Genomic DNA, 18,632 nt, shown 5'->3' with positions numbered 1-18,632 from the left:
GACAGTGTAGTGTTTATATAACAAACCATTTATTGGGTTTCATTAAAACCAGTGGCCTAGCCAATACCCTACCCTTTGAGGTTGCCCTTGAGATCAACTCTAAAACCAAGATCTTAATTTTTGAAAAACAACCTGAAGTACATGCCTAGTGGTTAAAAGACCAGTTTATACACCAGGCATTTTATCTTCCCAAATAATGGCAACATTAAAACTTCATTTGGTCAAAACACATATGCAGCTGCTGTGGCCCTAGAGGCAGGCTTGATCAAAATTGAGGCAGCTGAATGGATTTGCATGTATGTATAGTGGTTGAATTTAATGTCCTTTTGAGAAGGTCTGGTTCTCTCCTTAATGGGACAATTGTGAATCCATAGGGAACAAGGCAATTCTGCAAAAATGGCAATGTCTTGTTATACAGCATTCTTATAAGAATGCAAGTGTTCACCTTATAACTCTATTTAAAAAGTATCCATGCATTCATTCTATGTTTGCTTCTATTATAAAACAAATGGCAGTTTCTTTGAACATGGCCAAATTTTGCTATCTTGTTTATAAAACAGGCATTTTTGATTGTATGGTCAATCCTGCCATAAACAATGTTGTTTTATTTTGTTTTCTCTGCTGTTAATTTGTTGGATTCCAATCATTGGTCATAAAAAAGTTAGTACAAAGAAAAACATGCATCATGAGATGCACCCAAATTATATCACCTATCTATCATGAAGTGTGTGCTTTTGTCATGACTTATAGCAGATTCCTTTGAAAATTTATATTTAAAATTATAGTTTGACTCAGAATTAAGTGTGTTTCTAATCCAGAAATTAAAAATATTAGGAGATTTTCCTTTTAGTGTTAGGGTGGGAAAAAATAGAACACATCCGTCTGTTTATAGTTAGCATTGTTGTGCATGTGTGCCTTTCAGTCATTATTTGATTCCTGGTGTTTGACTGGACAGGTCCCTGCAGTTTTCTAGGCTAGATTTCGGTTTGCTTGCTTCTTCCTGGGGCTGAGAGGGTATGATTGGTCCAAGGTTAATCAGTAATCTTCATGGCTAAGGCAAAATGAGAACTCACCATCTTCTGGTTTCTAGCTTGAATCCTTAACCACGGGCTCCTAATTAATTAAACTATTTTTATTTAACATTAGGAATCTCCAAAATTGAAAAATTATATATCAATTAACTATATATGATAGTGGCAACTATCAAAATTCTAGGTATTTTTTTAAAAAAAGATTGTGGTAAAATACTATAAATCTTTCAACATTAAAAATAATATAAACATTTTCAAAGTTGCAAAAGTTGTAATGGATTTTTTTTTATCTTATTAAAATTATGGGAATCAATAATTATCAGGAATCAAAAATTGACTTGAAAGTAGAAAATCAATCTGTCAAGTCTCCTAAGCCATATTTGAATAGTAAGTACATTCTGCTTTCTCTTAAACAATGGAGGCATTTGGAGGTTGGGACGGATCCAAAAAAGGCAAGATGGCACAGTTGAAGCCTGTTAAGGTAATGAAGATTTAATAGCTGACCAGCTGTTGTAAGGCTGTAAGCCAAGATGAGTCAGCAGGGTACTGCCGCTTTAAGATGCGAGGCCATGACAGGGCGTCTCTTTTTCCTCGTGTTCTATCTCCAATGTAGTTCTCTGTGTAGAGCTGAAGATTGATTGATTGCCTGGTATTTGCCTAACACATGTATGTATGTATATGTATATGTATGTGTGTATGTATATATATATGTGTGTGTGTGTGTGTGTGTATATGTTATTCAGCTTTGTTCGGGTATTTTCCCACGTCATTGTAGTTGTGCTTTTAAAGTTGTAGCAACGTTTCAGCAGAATCTCATCTGCCATCATCAGGCTTCTGATGGCAGATGAGATTCTGCCGAAACATTGCTACAACTTTAAAAGCACAACTACAATGACGTGGGAAAATACCCGAACAAAGCTGAATAACATACATGTAAGTACCTGCGAAAACTTGACTGGGTGGGGGCTTGGCTGTGTTCTCATTGGTTGGGGGCCTGGCTGTGATCTGATTGGTTGGGGGGTTGGCTGTGTTCTGATTGGCTGGGGGTGTGTTCTGTTCAGGTGGGGGCTTGGTTGTGCTCAGGTTAGTCTTAGTTGTCGGAGGATTTGAGCTGGTGAGCTGTGATCCTGTTGTTTGGCTTTTCATTCGTGGTCATGCCACATCTTCATGTTGGGCATCAGTTCACTTCATGTTTGGGTCGGAGGGGTTTGAAGCGGGTAGTGATGCAGCTGCGGTATGGCTTCTGGTCCGTGGTCGTGTCTCATCATCTGTGTGGGTGTGAATCTGCTTTCTACGTGGAAGTGTGGTGGTAGCATCTTGTGTGGCCCTCGTGCGTGTGGGTCTGGTGTCATTCTTCATGTTAGGTACTCGTTTGTTAATGAGGGCGGGTTTCCAAATGGCTGGTAGGTGGGAGGTATCATCTTGTTTATTCATGCTGTGTGGGCATTTTTCTATCTCTATGGCTTCTCTGATTATTCTGTTGTTGAAGTGTTCAGTTTTGGCGATAGTTCTGATATTTTTAAAGCCAATCTCATGTCCTTTGGCTTTGAGGTGCTGGACCAGGGAAGAGGTCGGTTCTTCTTTTTTGATTGAGTTCTTGTGTTCTTCAGTGCGTGCGCTAATTCTTCTGTTGGTTTGTCCGATGTATGTGTTGGGGCAGGCAGTGCATGGGATTTCGTATACTCCTTGGTTTTCTAACTCGATTCTGTCTTTAGGGTTTCTTAGGATGGTGGATATTTTTCTCTTTGGGCAGAATGCTGTCTTAATGTTGTGTTTTTGGAGGATCTTGCTGTTTTTGTCTGTAGTGCCTTTTATATATGGGAGGAGGGCTTTGCCGTTCTCTTGTTCTCTGTCTTGGATTTTGGTTGGGGTTTGTTTTTGGATTAGGTGGGTAATCTTCTTTCTTTGGAATCCATTGGCTGTTAGTACGTTAGTGAGAGTGTGTAGTTCGTTTTTTAGGTGTTGTTCGTTGGCTAAGCATTTTGTTCTGGAGATGAGTGTCTCTGCTACGGAATTGATCTGTGCTGGGTGGTGGTGTGAGAGCGCGTGTAGATAGCGGTTTGTATGTGTTTTCTTCTGGTAGATGGTGTGTCCTAGAGAGTCATTGGATTTTTTGTATACTAAGACATCTAAGAAGGGAAGTTGATTGTTAGCTTCTGTTTCCATGGTGAATTGTATTTTTGGATGTAGGCTGTTGAGGTGTGTGAGGAAGTTGTTCAGTTTTTCTTTCCCATGGGTTGTCTCACAATAGTAGTCATGTTGTAAACACTCTGACAAAGCCCTTCTGCCCTTTTTTAATGCATACATATTATTGAAGACTATTTGTATTACATGCATGATGCACCTGAAAAAGAGTGTGGCCATGGTTACCTATTTGTGTCAACCATCTTGACTATTTTCTATCCCCACTCTACAGAAGTCCTATTAATCAGCTCATATTATAAGCTGATGTTTTCTGAAAGAATAAAGGAGGTTAACTGTAAGTTGTGCTGAAAAATAATTCTACTTAATTGGTTAGACGATCAGCATTGGTTTTTCGCAAAACCATAAATGCTGTGGCAAATGCAGCTACCTAGATATTTAGCATTCATACCTTGAAGGCCAAGCTAAGTCTTGTAACAGATGTAAGCTATATTATTTATCCCCAGTGATTTATTATGAAATTGGAGCATCTAATGTCTTCCCCCGGAAATTTGCCCCTTTGTTTTCTTTTTCTTTGTATGTTTACATATATTATTGTATGTTTACCATAATGTTGAATGTATCCAGGAGCTGTGGTAGTGCAGTGGTTAAAATGCAATATTACAGGATAACTCTGCCCACAGCCAGGAGTTCGATCTCGACTGGCTCAAGGTTGACTCAGACTTCCATCTTTTCAAAGTTGGTAAAATGAGGATCCAGATTGTTGGGGGCAATACACTGACTCTATAAACTGCTCAGAGAGTGCTATAAAGCACTATGGGCAGGATATAAGCCTAAGTACTATTGTTATGTACACTGTATGTGAATCCCAACAGGCAGCACATTGCTCTATTATTTGAAATAATTTAGATTCCTGGATGTAACTTTTGCTTGGATGCAGTCTTGCACCCATTTTATATACATATTTCTACTTGCGGCCAGAACTTTTTCCCTTGGGTTCACCTACTGTAATATACACTGACAAAGATTTTGTGGTATACTTTATATAGAAGTGATGAGCTATTATTGTATTTCTCAGAACTAAGACAGGCAACATTTTTCAGTTTTTTCAGTTCAATACGCCTACCAGAATTAAAATTGCTAAAATCTATTGGTGTTTTGAGTGATATTGTTGAAATACAATTTTCCCATGTAAGATGTGCGTCAACCCTGAAGTTGGCTGAGCTCTGGCCATTTTCTTTTGTAGCTTTTTCTAGGGAGTTTTCTTCTTACAGCTTCAAGGCTGACACAGCCTGGAGCGAAGGGATTGGGGGCGGGGTGTAGAGATTGCTGGGTTGTTGTAGCCAAAATAAAATTCTTTCCCCTGGGAATCAAGGATGTTGGTGCAGGTGTTTGAAAGAAGGAGACTGAGGTCACCCAACAACTGGACTAGGTGCTGATTGGACTATGTGATGGATGAGGAATATGCCTGCCTCAGAGTTCTTATTGAATGGGACATATTACTTGCAACCTTGAACAATATGTTTTCATTTGCTATTTATTTTAAATTATTTTGGGGACATTAGTGATGCTTTTTAAAGATGTGCCAGGCATATTGCCACTTTTTGGTCCGGGATTTGAACGGTATTTTGCACTCTTATTACTGTCAAATGGTTTGATATGGAAGTCAGGGAGATGAAAGCTCTTTCCTGTTTTGAGTCTCAGGGAATACTCTGCAGAAGTTCTATTATCAAGAACAAAGCTAAAGACAGCTCTCTCACTCACCTGCTAATATAGCAGCTGTTGATTTTTTTTACCACATGCTTTTCTTTTCCAATAGAGAGAATAACGGAAGTGAAAACAGACATCTATGTCACCAGTTTCGGTCCAGTTTCTGACACTGAAATGGTAGGTAGGACTGCACAGATTCTAATCTTCTCCTAAGATTGCTGCTTGGATAATTTGACAAGTGGATCCTTATGAGTGCTTATGCAATTCTCTCTCTTTTTATACCAGGAGTATACAATTGATGTTTTTTTCCGTCAAAGCTGGAAAGATGAAAGGCTTCGATTTAAAGGCCCAATGCAACGTCTCCCTCTTAACAATCTCCTGGCCAGTAAGATCTGGACCCCAGATACCTTTTTCCACAATGGCAAAAAATCCATCGCTCATAACATGACCACTCCCAACAAGCTGCTGCGCCTTGAGGATGATGGAACCTTGCTGTACACAATGAGGTGAGCCTTATGACAGCTGATGTACTTTGAATCTCATTCTATGTTCTTCATAAAAGCAGGGGAAACCCTCACACCTACATAGGAGAATGTCCAAAATCAGTGGAAATCACTGTTGCGCTTTTCGGTTAGCAACTAATGTACAATGTTGAACAAAACAATATTTAATGAAAGCCTCCCTTTCCCCACAATATTAACCACTGATTTAAAGCTTAAACTAGAGAGTTTAATTTGCTCCTGCTTTTGTACATTTTTTGTTAGTTGAAATGATCAAAGTTTAGGATGATTCAAATAAATTTAATTAATTAATACACATGAAGAGGAAGATGTGGATAAATAGGTATTTGAGGAGATATATTTTTCAGATCCTGCTGGTTCTGAATTTTATTAAATATTAAAAACTGTCAAAAGTTCTATTTTTTAATAGTAAAATGTAAAGGTTTCCCTGTCAGTCACGTCTGGCTGTATGGCATGGTGCTCATCTCTATTACTTGGCCAAGGGAGACAGCGTTGTCCAAAGACAATTTCCATGGTCTTGTGGCCAATATGGCTATATACCAAAGGCTCAGAGAACACTCTTACCTTCCCACTAAAGTGGTACCTATTAATCTACTTACATTTGCATGCTTTAAAACTGCTAGGTGGGCAGGAGCTGGGCAAGTAATAGGAATTCACAAAAATTGTATGACCTCAGGACTCGAACATGGACATAATAGTAACGTAATACTATTAGTAAAAACAAGTAAAACTGGAAAAAAGAAAAAGAAAAAAATAAGTACAGAAAAGGGAGAAAAATTAGAGAAATGGAAAAGAAAGAAATATACAAATGTAGTAAAGAAAAAGAAAAATATGTAAAAAGGACTTACAATCTTTATCACATGTATGAATAATTTTAGTAATGTATTACACATTCTTTTAAAATACAACAAAGGATTTTTTCCCATATCTCATCTCTTATCTATTAACAGATCCTTAAAACCTCCCCATTTCAGCAAAAGTCCATCACTAGTGATAACACCATATCTATTTCAACCTTTATCAAATAAACCAACTTGATTTTACTTCTCACCATCTTCTGACCATCAAATAATATCCTAGAACTTAATTTCTTTTCATATATTCTAGTCCTTTCTTACAAAATTCTTCCCAGCTTTAACAAGATTCTTTAGTAAATCCAATATAGGAAAATTATCCCAGTCACTGTCTTGTCTTAATAATTAAAAAGGATATATAAACAACAAAAATCAACTAGTGTCTTTTGTGTGTCCAATCTAACATCTTTTATCTCATTATTCTTATAGCCCATCATTTTTAAATTCAGTCTTTATAATTTATATTAAAATAATATAATAATTTTATATTGTAAGATTAATTTAATTAATTTATAATTGAATAATAACACAGACACACATTTAAATATGACTTGATTTTGTCAACAGGTAGAATGTGTTCCTCTTCCATAGTATATTTTAGATATAATCTATAAAGGCAGACACTATTAAAATTAATTTCTGGGTTCATTGTTCAAAAATAGCATTCAATATTCCCAATGTTAAAATATTTTATTCATTCTGATTTGTAAGTCTAGTTTGAGTGCTATTCCCTTTAACTGTAATCTTCAGTTCTCTTCAGTTCCCTCTACTGTCCAATTTTTAAAGTCTTATCTTATTTTTTTAAAAAAGTAAATAAAAACAATAGCATTTTCCCATTCGAGGGACTCTTTATAATTAATTCCAAAATCTTATTACAAACTTACCTCTACTCTTACTCCATTTACAGCTTTCTAAAATCAAAGTTTAATTACTCTTTTTCAGTATATTAATTTTTTTTTAAAGTTCCTAAACGAGTAGTTAAAACTTCTTTTGCTATGGATTGAAGGAAACTTACCCAATGCTGTAAAACTTTCCTCTTTGGAAGAATCTTAATCAAACATTTTAAAATTTATATTCTGAGTTTCTTGGAATGTACCCACCTATTTCTTATGCTTAGCATTAGGACTATCTGACTATATTGGTGTTTTTCAACCTTAGTTGGCTTCTTGGGAAACACTAGGAGTTGAAGCCCACACATCTTAAAGTTTCCGAAGTGGAAAAATGTGGTTCTAGAGACTTACAAGAATGCAGTATTTGACTTGCTTGACTTTTCAAGAGAAAAAAGGGCATCAAATTTCTGCTTGATATTATGGGCTTTCAATCTAGTAATTTGCTCTGTTAAGCTTTGGACAAGCCACTTTTAAACTGAGGATCAGCATATCTTTTATCTCTCCATATTTGATTAAATTACCGATAGTCTGAACAGTTATTCCAGATAATTATTTAACCAACATGTTTGATGTACTGGAAAGATTTTTGTAAGCAAGATTTAATACTTTTTTTTCTTTCTTTCTTTCTTTCTTTCTTTCTTTCTTTCTTTCTTTCTTTCTTTCTTTCTTTCTTTCTTTCTTTCTTTCTTTTTCTGTATGTATGTATGTATGTATGTATGTATGTATTTATGTACGTATGTATGTATCACAATTAGAAATCTCACAGAGCGACTCCATGTTAGCAGAAGTGAGATGTACTGCAGAGTCTTGCTAAACTAGGGACTATTGAGTTTGTTTGTTCTGATTGTCCTGTCCGTTTTATACAGCTTGGCACTGAGTCTTAATTATCCTCCTGCTGTTAAATTGTTGTGGCTGGCCCATTGTGGAGAAAATTTGTCTCCTATTAGCCCATGTGTCTGCAGAAATATCTAGAAAGATAGTTACGTTTTATGCTGTTGATATTGCCATCCCAAGTGGGCAACTGTTATGCCTTCCCAGTTATTAAATATTGAAACGCCTCTCATGCTAATTTATTTAATATTATGCCTTAGACCGTCATGTTTTCTTATATCCTCTTGGGTGTTTAAATTCTATTTCTAAATCCTTAAGTGTGTTCACAATTTTTCTACAGTTTCTTACTCTTTGTTTTCTTATTTTTTGGGCTAAGTATCCTTTGAACGTTGGTCTATTATTGTTAATAAAGTGGATGAAATAGTTTGGATTTAGGCCATCAACAGCAAGAGAGCCAATTGCCTTATCACACTAAGCTTGTGGCTAGCAAAAAGGAAGCAGCAGCAGCACATTGCTGTGGCTCAGTGATCCACAACACTTCTTTGAAAGTGGAGGCCATTGGTTCACATGTGCGACTACCACTACTGTGCCATTACCTATGTTATAGGTAATCCTTGACTTACGGCCACAATTGAGCCCAAAATTTTTGTGGCTAAGCGAGACAGTTGTGAGGTGAGTTTTGCCTCCTTTTACGAGCTTCCTTGCCATCGTTGTTAAGTGAATCATTGCAATTATTAAGTTAGTAACATGGCTGTTAAGTAAATCTGGTTTCCTCATTGACTTTGCTTGTCAGAGGTCACAAAATGAACACAGGGACATGGCAACTGTCATAAATAGGAGTCAGTTGTCAAGCATCTGAATTTTGATCCCAAGACCATTGAGATGCTGCAACGGCTGTAAGTGTGAAAAATGGACATAAGTTTTTTTTTTATTGGCATCGTAACTGACTGGCCACTAAAGGAACTGTTGTAAGTCAAGGATTACTTGTATTATACCACTGGAAGCTTCCCCCACACTGTAGATTAGAGCCTCAGTTTGCAAATGTGCTGCCTTCTGCACCAATCCTGCTCACTTCTTGCCATGGTAGTTTCTATTGTGCGTATTATATTCAAAATAGACTTTTAATTTGCTTTGTTTTTTTTGAATGTAGATAGGAAATACAAACGTAAGATGTAAATCAATGACCATTCCCAAAGCCCTTCAATTCCAAGGTTGCTGTAGGACTGAGTAATAAATCACAAGACTTAAATCCTTAAGAAAGCATCATTGTTGAAAGGACAGGACAGTTCAACGTATGATGCAGGGCACAAAAAGTGAGTTTTGGTGAACAACATCACTGCTACATTAAACTTTAATTCTGAGATTGTAAACATTGGTTTTCTTTATGGGGAAATGTTTCTGTGGGATATGGTACAAGCCTAATTAAGTTGCATAAATGACCTAGTATTCTATAGAATAAAAATGATAAGCTAAATCACGCTGTAAGTAATGATGCAATTACATTACTATTAATTAAGAGCAGTAGCAATTATAATTGATTGTAGTATGAATTTAAGATGATGTCTTTGCTCTTGCTAGAAGCGAACTTTGTCTAAATTTGAAAAAAAAGCAATTTTCACAAGGGGTAAAATCCATATCTGAGCAGTGTAGGATAATGAATTGTATAGATTTGTATATAAGGGCGAAAAAAACAAGTCATGCCTTACTTGTGTGAAACTTTTTGGCCAGTTGTGTAGACTTGCATAAGATATAAAATGAATACACTATTCTTTCTTATAGGTTAAAATATGCCCAGATAATGAAAATATGTTTTTATCTGTGTTTAATGACTGTATGTATGTATGTGTATGGGATTGTTTTGCTGCATTAGATTTTCAACAACTCTCTTAGATACTATAAATTCCTTAATGGCAAATCCTTTCCCCCTCTCTCTCGCTCTCTCGCTCTCTCTCCTCCCCCTCTTCCTCCCCCCTCTTTCTGTTTTTGAATGTATAGTCTGTAAATAGCAAATACCTCTAACTTAACCACCAGAATTACATTATAAAAATCAATTTTTATCAGTGTGCTTATTCCATCCTATTTTAAATGTACATCATTTTTCTGCAGATTCTCCTTTCAGTATCTAAACATTAAAAAGAGCCCTGCTTTTTGGTTCTCTCAATAAGGCAAATGACTGTCTTATTGGCACAATATGCTGAAATCTTTATGAGATAATTTTTTTAAAAGTATGCTAAAAATTGTCTCTCCTATCCTAAATTTAATAAGGAGATGTTCAACAATCTTAGTGTGGAGAATAAGGAACACATCTACAAAATGTTGAAGAAACAGAATATTTTTTTTACAGTAGTGAGCTTTTACAAAATTGATTAAAATTATCTTATCCTTATTTTTCCATATATAGAAGCATGGTGCACCTGTGTCATTAACCCTGAAATTGCAAGTCATCATGTACACCATATCATGTACTAGTGTGAAGTTTCTGACAGGTTCAATCTGTTTGTTAAAAATAACATGCAGTACCTGTAACTTCCACTCAGTGGCGGCATATCCTCACCTTTAGTTACAATAACTTAACTGAAAAATTGTGCTTATTAATAGAAAAAAACATTGAACGCTTCCTTAGCTTTGATCATGAATATAAATCCATACAGTGAATCTGGTGGTCTTTGATTTCGTGTCCCATAATATACTTAATAAAAAAGGCACTATAATTGCATTAAGTATTAAAATTAATTAATATAAAATGAAAGAGTTCTTTTTTGTTATCCCTGTAGAAGAGGCTGGGTTATTCTCTCTTAAAAAGAAAAAAAAGCTTGCTTTAATTATGTATCTGGCAGATTCCTGCAGAGAGAAGCTAGTGTGCCAGATGTTGTGTAATGTCTGCACAGCTGTGTGTAATGTCATCTAAGGTATAAAACTGACTTGCTAAGCTGCCTCTGAAAAAACCTCACACCTTCTACAAAAGCCCACTTATTTAATTAGCAGGAGTTTGTTTTGCTTTAGCTTTAATATTAGTAGTTTAATTATACCTGATATAATTACTGAGAAAGATAACAAGAAAGCTCAAGATACAGTAAAAAAAAAGTATGAGATAAGGAAGTAATGTTAACCTATATTATATCCCAGATCCATCTTGGAGATGATGGTTAGACTTTAGAAGAAGGCAGATTTTTATCATGCCAGAAGTTGTAAGACATGATAGAAGAAAGTTGTTGATCTCTTTTGATAAAGTATTTGTATTTTGGAGATTATTATTTACTTCCATGGAAACAAGGGTCCAAAATGCTATGTTAAAATACAGTACAGCAGTGTTTTTATGCCCCAAGTATAAAGCTTTTGGTGATGAGAACAGCAGTGGAATTCTATCTGTTCCACTACTGGTTCGGTGATTGTGCATGCATGCATGAGCACTTAACGTGTGTGTACAGCTTTCCCCACACCAGCTGAGGCCTGCAGCACCAATCAGCTGAGAGGATAAAGAAAAGAAAAGAAAAGTGCAGGGGCAGGTGGAAGGGACAATCCTGCACTTTTCCCTTCTTTCTCCTCTCATTGTCCTTTTTTTCCTCCTCTCAGCTAATCCTCGGAGGCTTATTTTACTACTTGTTCAGCCTAACCGGTCCGAACCACCACTGGACGAAAAGCCCAAAGTATGTGAAATAAGTACCTATTTGCCACTTTGTCTTGTAATCCAGTACTTTTGTCCCAATGACAGAAATAGTATTGTGTCTGCCCCTTTGGTACATGCATACACTGTCACTTTCAGTACATTGGTTTAATTTCTAAGGATAGAGAAAAACCCAGGGCAGAGGAAACTTTGAACATTAATTTCAGAATGCTCTTGAAGCTACAAAGTCCTATCAAGGAGAAAAAGCTGAAATCAATAAGCTGCCTTTGATCTCATTACAGTTGAGCAGGGAAAAAAAATGAAAATAAATGTCCTTCATCACTTACAATGGGAGAACCAGAACTGGTATACTTTTAGCTTTAGCTGGTGATTTTGTCTTAGGAACAGAAAAAACGTTAGATTGTTCAAGTCATAGCTGCTGAGATATCGTCCTTAAGTTGCCATTGACTATAATTCTAACCTTCCAGCAGAACCAGAAAGAATGCTCATATTGTACAGTCACACCTCGTCCAAGAGAGTGATAGATGATAGATAGACAGACAGACAGACAGACAGACACATACATATACATATACATACACATCTCAGTCAATCTCTGTATACAATTCTTGCAAAGATTTAGCAACTGTTTTCTTCATAAGAGGCCAAAGAAAAACGAGGGTGTGCTCCATAGATCTCACAACCCATCATGTGGTTGTGGAAATAAATGCTCAAGTATAGTTATATATAGGTTCATAATACAATCCAAATTGTTACAGTTCATTAAAATCATGTGGTTCTGCATTAGGCCTAAGAAAGATCTGAATTCCTTTTGGGAACAACTTGCAGGCTAGGTGGATATATTTCTTTTGGGAACTACAGGGAGATTCAGTTTGTGTTGCTGGCAGATTGTGCCCTGAAATATATTAAATATATATTATTAAATATATATACAAGTTTCCTCAGAACAGCCACCTAGAAAAAGTTATTTTAAACAATAAACCTGTATAGTGAGATATCACTAATGTTATGAGCCTATGACATTTTTGATATCGATTTTCCCATGGAAAAAAATAGCAGTGTAAAAATGTTCTACCCCATATTACTGACCACATATATCATTCACTACTGATAATAAAATGTTGCCTGACCTGCATATACAAGTTATAGCAGAACTTAAATAGTAATATAAGCTTCTCAGAAAAGGACATCTTACAGCACTAGAGGCATTTTTGTATTGACAATCACAGGAATGGAGAACATCTGTCTCACCAGGTGTTTTTAAATCAACTGCCTGAAGCTAAAGCAGTTTTGGAAATTAGGATGTATGGGAGTCACAGCCCAACCAAATCTTGAGGACAAATATTGCCAGTACCTAGACTTTTACTACTAATGATTGCATTGAATTCTTATTTTAAATTCAGAAATGAAGATCAAAGAACTTAAGAGTAAATAAAAATGCACCCATTTGTATTAAGCTGGATTCAGAATGCAGAGCTGCAAAGACAGACTGATTTCCTGGACTCTTTAGAGTTGAGCAGAAGACAGAAAGTAGGGCTTATCATTCAATGGTCAATAGTAAAGGCAGGAAAAGGGGTAGTTTCAGAAGTCAGTAGGAGAGTAATACAATGATTCTGTTTTTTTGGCCCTAACTTCTGTGGCTTACCTACATAATTTGTAAAATTATTTCTTCTTTTGGAGCCTGTTGTTATTATATACATGGAATTGGGGTGGATCTTCCATAATAAAGTCTTGTGTAATGGCAATGGTAAATGATCCCATCTCCCCCCATCCAGTGACCAAAGGAATCTCTGACAACCACGAGGATCATTCTTTACCCTGCTCTTTCTTCTGCTATTGGAGGTGGTGAAAGCATTTCCCCAAACAGCCCAGTAGCCTTATTACTGTACTGTGGCCCCAAAACAGTAAATATGTTCTGGGCACAAAGTTTGCAGACTATCTATGAGCAGGAAATTAGTAGACGTTATGGTGTCCGAATTCGGAGTATTGATACGTTCCTGCTCATCCACAGTAAAGCTCTGCAGAGTTCAAGCATTAAATGCTGGAGAAAATCCACAAAGAGCTCACCAGAGTTGATCGAGCAGAAGCCAGTAAAGGTTGAAAGCAGAAAAGGAAGACATTGTGTTTTCCAATGTCAACCTTAAATGGCATTTATAGAACAGTAAACTGAGTGAGTGACCTTTGTGAAACAGCAGACTGAGTCCATAGGTTGTCTGAGTTTACAAACTCTGTCCCAGTTTGGTGTTGCTGCTTGGTTCCAGGGTGGTCCCTTTACCTGAAATCCTCTCTCTTAATTCCACAATATGAAGGAGAAAAGGATCTGATACCCTATACTACTGCTGGCAAAGAGCCGAAGAAAAATAAATAAAAATGAAATAAAAAAATATAGTGCTCTATAATGTGTAACGTGTGAGTAAAGAAATCAGCACACGATACTTTAGCGACAGATCAGTCTCACTGTCAATGCTTAAAATTATTTTAAGCAAAAAGAAACAGAACGCAGACAGAACGCTGCTTTAAGTGGTCAGGTGAAGAAACAAGGTTGGAAACAATAAACACGGAACGCTGCTGAAACCACACACTTTTTAAAAGAAACTCCATAGAATGCTATGAAGGACAATGAAAGTGTGTGCCAGGCCTGCCATCTTCATCTTCCTCACTTTGCTGGCACACTGCCAAAAAGTACAAGGGAGGTGGGAGGCAATTCGGGAGGTAAAGGTGAGACATGAGAATGGGAATGAAAAAGGGAGGGGTGACAAGCTGACAGAAACCAGTCCTTAACTCTTAAAGTTAAGATTCTTCTCAAGTGAAATATAACAGCATTATTATAGATAATTAGAGGGGTAGAAAAGATCATGTGGAAACAGGGAATACAAAAGTACCAGATTTTTAATGCCTATTTGATTTTCACGTCATACTGTAACTGTACATACAACAGGATCTTTGTAGCAGAAAATTCAGGAAGATTTTTCCTTAACTGTGAGGAATGTCAGTGTAATTCTCTGTGAGAAGGTTCTCGAGAAACAGGGAGCAGGAGCCGCAGACAAGATACGAGCCATGGCGGCACAGTGGTTACAATGCAGTATTGCAGGCTAACTCTGTTCACATTGCCAGTAGTTTGATTCAATGGTGGGATTCTAATTATTTTTACTACCGATTCTGTGGGCGTGGCTTGGTGGGCATGGCAGGGGAAGGATACTGTAAAATCTCTAGTCAGAGGTGGTATTTGCTGGTTCTCCAAACTACTCAAAATTTCTGCTACCAGTTCTCCAGAACTGGTTAGAACCTGCCGAATACCCACCTCTGGTTTGATCCCTTCAATCCTGACTGGTTCAAGTTGATTCAGCCTTCCATTCTTCCAAGGTTGGTAAAATGAGGACCCAGATTGTTGGGGGCAATGTCCAGTAAACTGCTTAGAGAGTTTTGTAAAGCACTATGGAGCAGTATACAAAGTCTAAATGCTATTGCTACTGCTAATGGTCAGGCAAACAACAATTGATCCCACAGAAGCAATGTGGGAGGTGTGGTAAACATCTTAGGAGGAAGTCTTCCTAATTTCTTGGACTGTAAAGATGAGGGGGAGAGAGATACTTTCAGACTTGCAAGATTTTGTTACTGTAACCTTATAGTAAAGGTAGTATTAATACTCATGATTGATACTTCTTTTCTCAGCTACCTCACAGGGCTAACTTTTGGTTTACAAAATCATGGCTGGGATTTAGGAATTATAAAAACATTATATTATTACCGTATAATACTACTCATTTACTATATAATAACCCCCCCTGTTGCTTTAAATGGTGCATCCATGTCAGGCAGCTGATTTCTAATATTTTTAAAAAGTCGCTGATCATAATGAAGCATCCTGAAAAGAGAAAATGGAGCCCTTCAGAAATTTTCTGCTAACATAAATAGATTTGGGTTTACACACCTTAACGCACATCAACAGTTCTAAAGCCATTTGCTGTTTAGTCAACAAATAGTCAGTTCAGGCAACTAACTGATCTTGGGATTCACAAAAGAGCATTTACAGCTGGAAAGCAAAATGTTTTGGATCAGATGCTAGAAGCCCTTTAAACAGATATTTTTTTTTTCTACTTGTCCTGTAAGAAGAAGATTGCTCTGCTCCTGGCTTAACCTAAGACTTTCTGCTTTATGTTCACCCAAATTAAATTTCATATGATCACTTTCTAATTATATGTTTAATAATTTCTGTCACAAGAAAAGCTATTATTTGGTCATAACTTTTGAAGAGTCCTAGAGTTTGTGTGATTTGCATGTACCTCAGGGACCTTAGAAGATCAAGTTGGATGGCCAATTGTCTCTCCACCCATCATTATCCAGTACTGATATGAATTGCAATTTCCTGTAGCCCAATGCAATTTACCACTTTGAAACCTTCCCTAAGGAGCAATTATCTCCCTGATGCTTGCCTCCAAGTTAAAGATCCTGGTCACTTGATTATTTGCTTGTGCTTGATGTAATATGGAAATCTTAAAGGAATCTCCATGGTCTTTGAAGTCCATTTGACATTTCCTATATTTGATGTGGGGCTGGCTCTGAAGTGATATAGATATGGAAGATTTCCAGGACTACTGCATTTATTGAGATTTAAAAATATAGTTCCTTCTTTGACTGCCTAAGTTGTTAGCACTAACCATTAAAATTCAGTGAAACCTCAATTTAATAGATCACTTGGGATGAGAAGTTATCCATTAGAGCCGTGGTGATGCAGTGGTTAGAATGCAGTACTGCAGGCTAATTCTGCCGGCTGCCAGCAGTTTGGCAGTTCAAATTTCACCATCTCAAAGCTGACTCAGCCTTCCATCCTTCCGAGGTCAGTAAAATGAGGACCCAGATTGTTTGGGGGCAATATGCTGGCTCTGTAAACCGCTTAGAGACAACTGTAAGGCACTGTGAAGTGGTATATAAGTCTAAGTGCTATTGCTGTTGTTCCCAATTATCCATGAAGTTGGAGAGAATATCATCCATGGTAGTGCCATTATGCAAATTATATAAAATACGATAAATACAGGGCACAATGGTTCAGTGGTTAAAGACACTAAATTTGTTAGCTGGAAAGCTAACAGCTGTGGTTCAAGCCTCGAGCACTGCATAATGGGGTGAGCTCCTATTCCGTGCCCCAGTTCCTACCCATCTAGCAGTTCAAAAGCATGATAATGTGAGTGGATTAAGAGGTATTATTTAGGTGGGGAGGTAACAGCATTCTGTGCACCTTTGGTGTATAGCCATGCTGGTCACATGACCATGGAAAATGTCTTTAGATAGCACTGGGTCTCTCGGTCAAGAAACAGAGATGAGCACCGTACCCTAGAGTTGGGCATGACTAGACAGGGAATTCTTTACCTTTAGTTTAGTATAAATACATCAGATTATTATTTTTTTTGGCTGTTAAGTCCAAAATCAATTTCATTGATATCTGCTGAGTCAAGGTTTTATTATAGCAAGAAAACTGTTAATTATAAGTCTGAGAAAATGTCAATGTTCAGTGCTTCTGTGCCCTGGAAGTCATTTAACTATCAAAATAAAAATTCAAAACATCCTGACACTGTTCACTTGAAACAAAGATTTTAATTTCTGAATCAGAGGAAAAACTTGAATTCTGTCTCTCTTCCTGTTAGATTAACCATATCTGCGGAATGCCCCATGCAACTTGAAGACTTTCCCATGGATGCCCATGCTTGTCCATTAAAATTTGGAAGCTGTAAGTTCTTTATTCTCTTTAATATGATTTCTAAATAATATTTTTATGGAACTGCTGTTTTTAGTAAGGGCAGCATAATTTAGTCAAGAATTTGACACCATATGTTTTCCAGGCTTATTCCTAGCACTGAGGATTTTCTGTACTTATAAAGGAGTTCATACACATTTCCCGGGCTGAGATGTATCTTGACATACTGTTGTGTGTAGCTGATCACACATTGTCAAATATTGCAATGTGCTGCTTAGTTGACAACCTTTCAATTTAGAAATGTGTATATTGAAAGAACATGCTAGTACTTGGTAGAGGTGCAGTGAATATCCCAGATGCTAGGATGTTGATCTGTACAGTGATCAGAATAGTACAAGAAATGGTTTTTCCTGTGACACTTTCTGGAAGCAAAAGTTGACTTTTGAAAAAGCAGGAGAGAATTATGGAAGATTTTGAATTCTAGTGTTGGAGAAGACTCCTCAGAATAGTAGGGATAGCTAAGAAAACAAACAAATGGATAATTGAATAAATCAACACACAATTCTCACTCAAAGTGCAAATGACTAGGTACAAATTATCATACTTCACACATACAGGGTAAGATTTAGCTCTTTTTACAAGTCTATCATGTTAGCAAACATAAAAGGAAAGAAAAGAAGAAGACGGAAGCAACAAGTTGCATGGAATGAAATACAGCAGTGATAGGTAGACATAGGAAGGCCTGTAAGATAAGGCTGTGGAAATCTGTCTACATGAGAGACTCGACACTGACTTAAAGATAATCTACCAAGAAATCATATTTTTGAATAGAAAGATTAATTATATCTCTTGAACTATGCATTTAAATGCAGATTAAATTTAAATTATTTTTAAATTCAATTTTCTTTAACAGCAGATGTTTTTAATAGAGATTAATATTAGAACCTAGATGGAATATAACCAAAAAGGACAATCTATTCCTGAAATGTTGGTAGTTGATTTCTGATCATCTTAGTGGTAGACATTCATTCTCTGCACTGGGATGATTTTGTAACTAGCAGCCAGAAGGTTGAATGGCTCTTATCAGAAATGAAATGACTTATCCATAGTTTTGCTGTGAGCCACAAGTAAGGATACTTGAAGGTTATAGGCAGTACTGTTTCGAATATTTCAAACAGAGCAAAAAAGAAGCTAATAAGCTATGTATTGTCAAGCTTTCTTATGAACCTTGTCAATGGAAGAAAGTGTATTATGAAACTTTTCAATGTACATGAAAGAAAAACTACATGACACACTTATTCATCAGAATTTGAAAGCAGAGGTCCTGGTACGATTG

General features: G+C 36.7%; 2 protein-coding genes across 4 annotated transcripts in view; one reads left to right on the top strand and one right to left on the bottom strand.

Moving 5' to 3' along the window:
* GABRA5 (gamma-aminobutyric acid type A receptor subunit alpha5) overlaps positions 1 to 18,632 on the top strand; it is an 84,512-nt gene that overhangs the window by 21,476 nt on the left and 44,404 nt on the right. Inside the window, exons 4-6 of the mRNA XM_026707445.2 lie at positions 4,993 to 5,060; positions 5,169 to 5,389; positions 17,247 to 17,329. Coding sequence (XP_026563230.1) covers positions 4,993 to 5,060; positions 5,169 to 5,389; positions 17,247 to 17,329 — 372 coding nt within the window. The remainder of the gene's footprint in view (positions 1 to 4,992; positions 5,061 to 5,168; positions 5,390 to 17,246; positions 17,330 to 18,632) is intronic.
* GABRB3 (gamma-aminobutyric acid type A receptor subunit beta3) overlaps positions 1 to 18,632 on the bottom strand; it is a 242,476-nt gene that overhangs the window by 192,311 nt on the left and 31,533 nt on the right. The window lies entirely within an intron of this gene.

The sequence above is a fragment of the Pseudonaja textilis genome, chromosome 8, assembly GCF_049901715.1.
Source record: "Pseudonaja textilis isolate UNSWEBS1 chromosome 8, rPseTex1.2, whole genome shotgun sequence".
Classification (NCBI taxonomy): Eukaryota; Metazoa; Chordata; class Lepidosauria; order Squamata; family Elapidae; genus Pseudonaja; species Pseudonaja textilis.
This window is presented reverse-complemented; position numbering and strand designations above follow the sequence as displayed.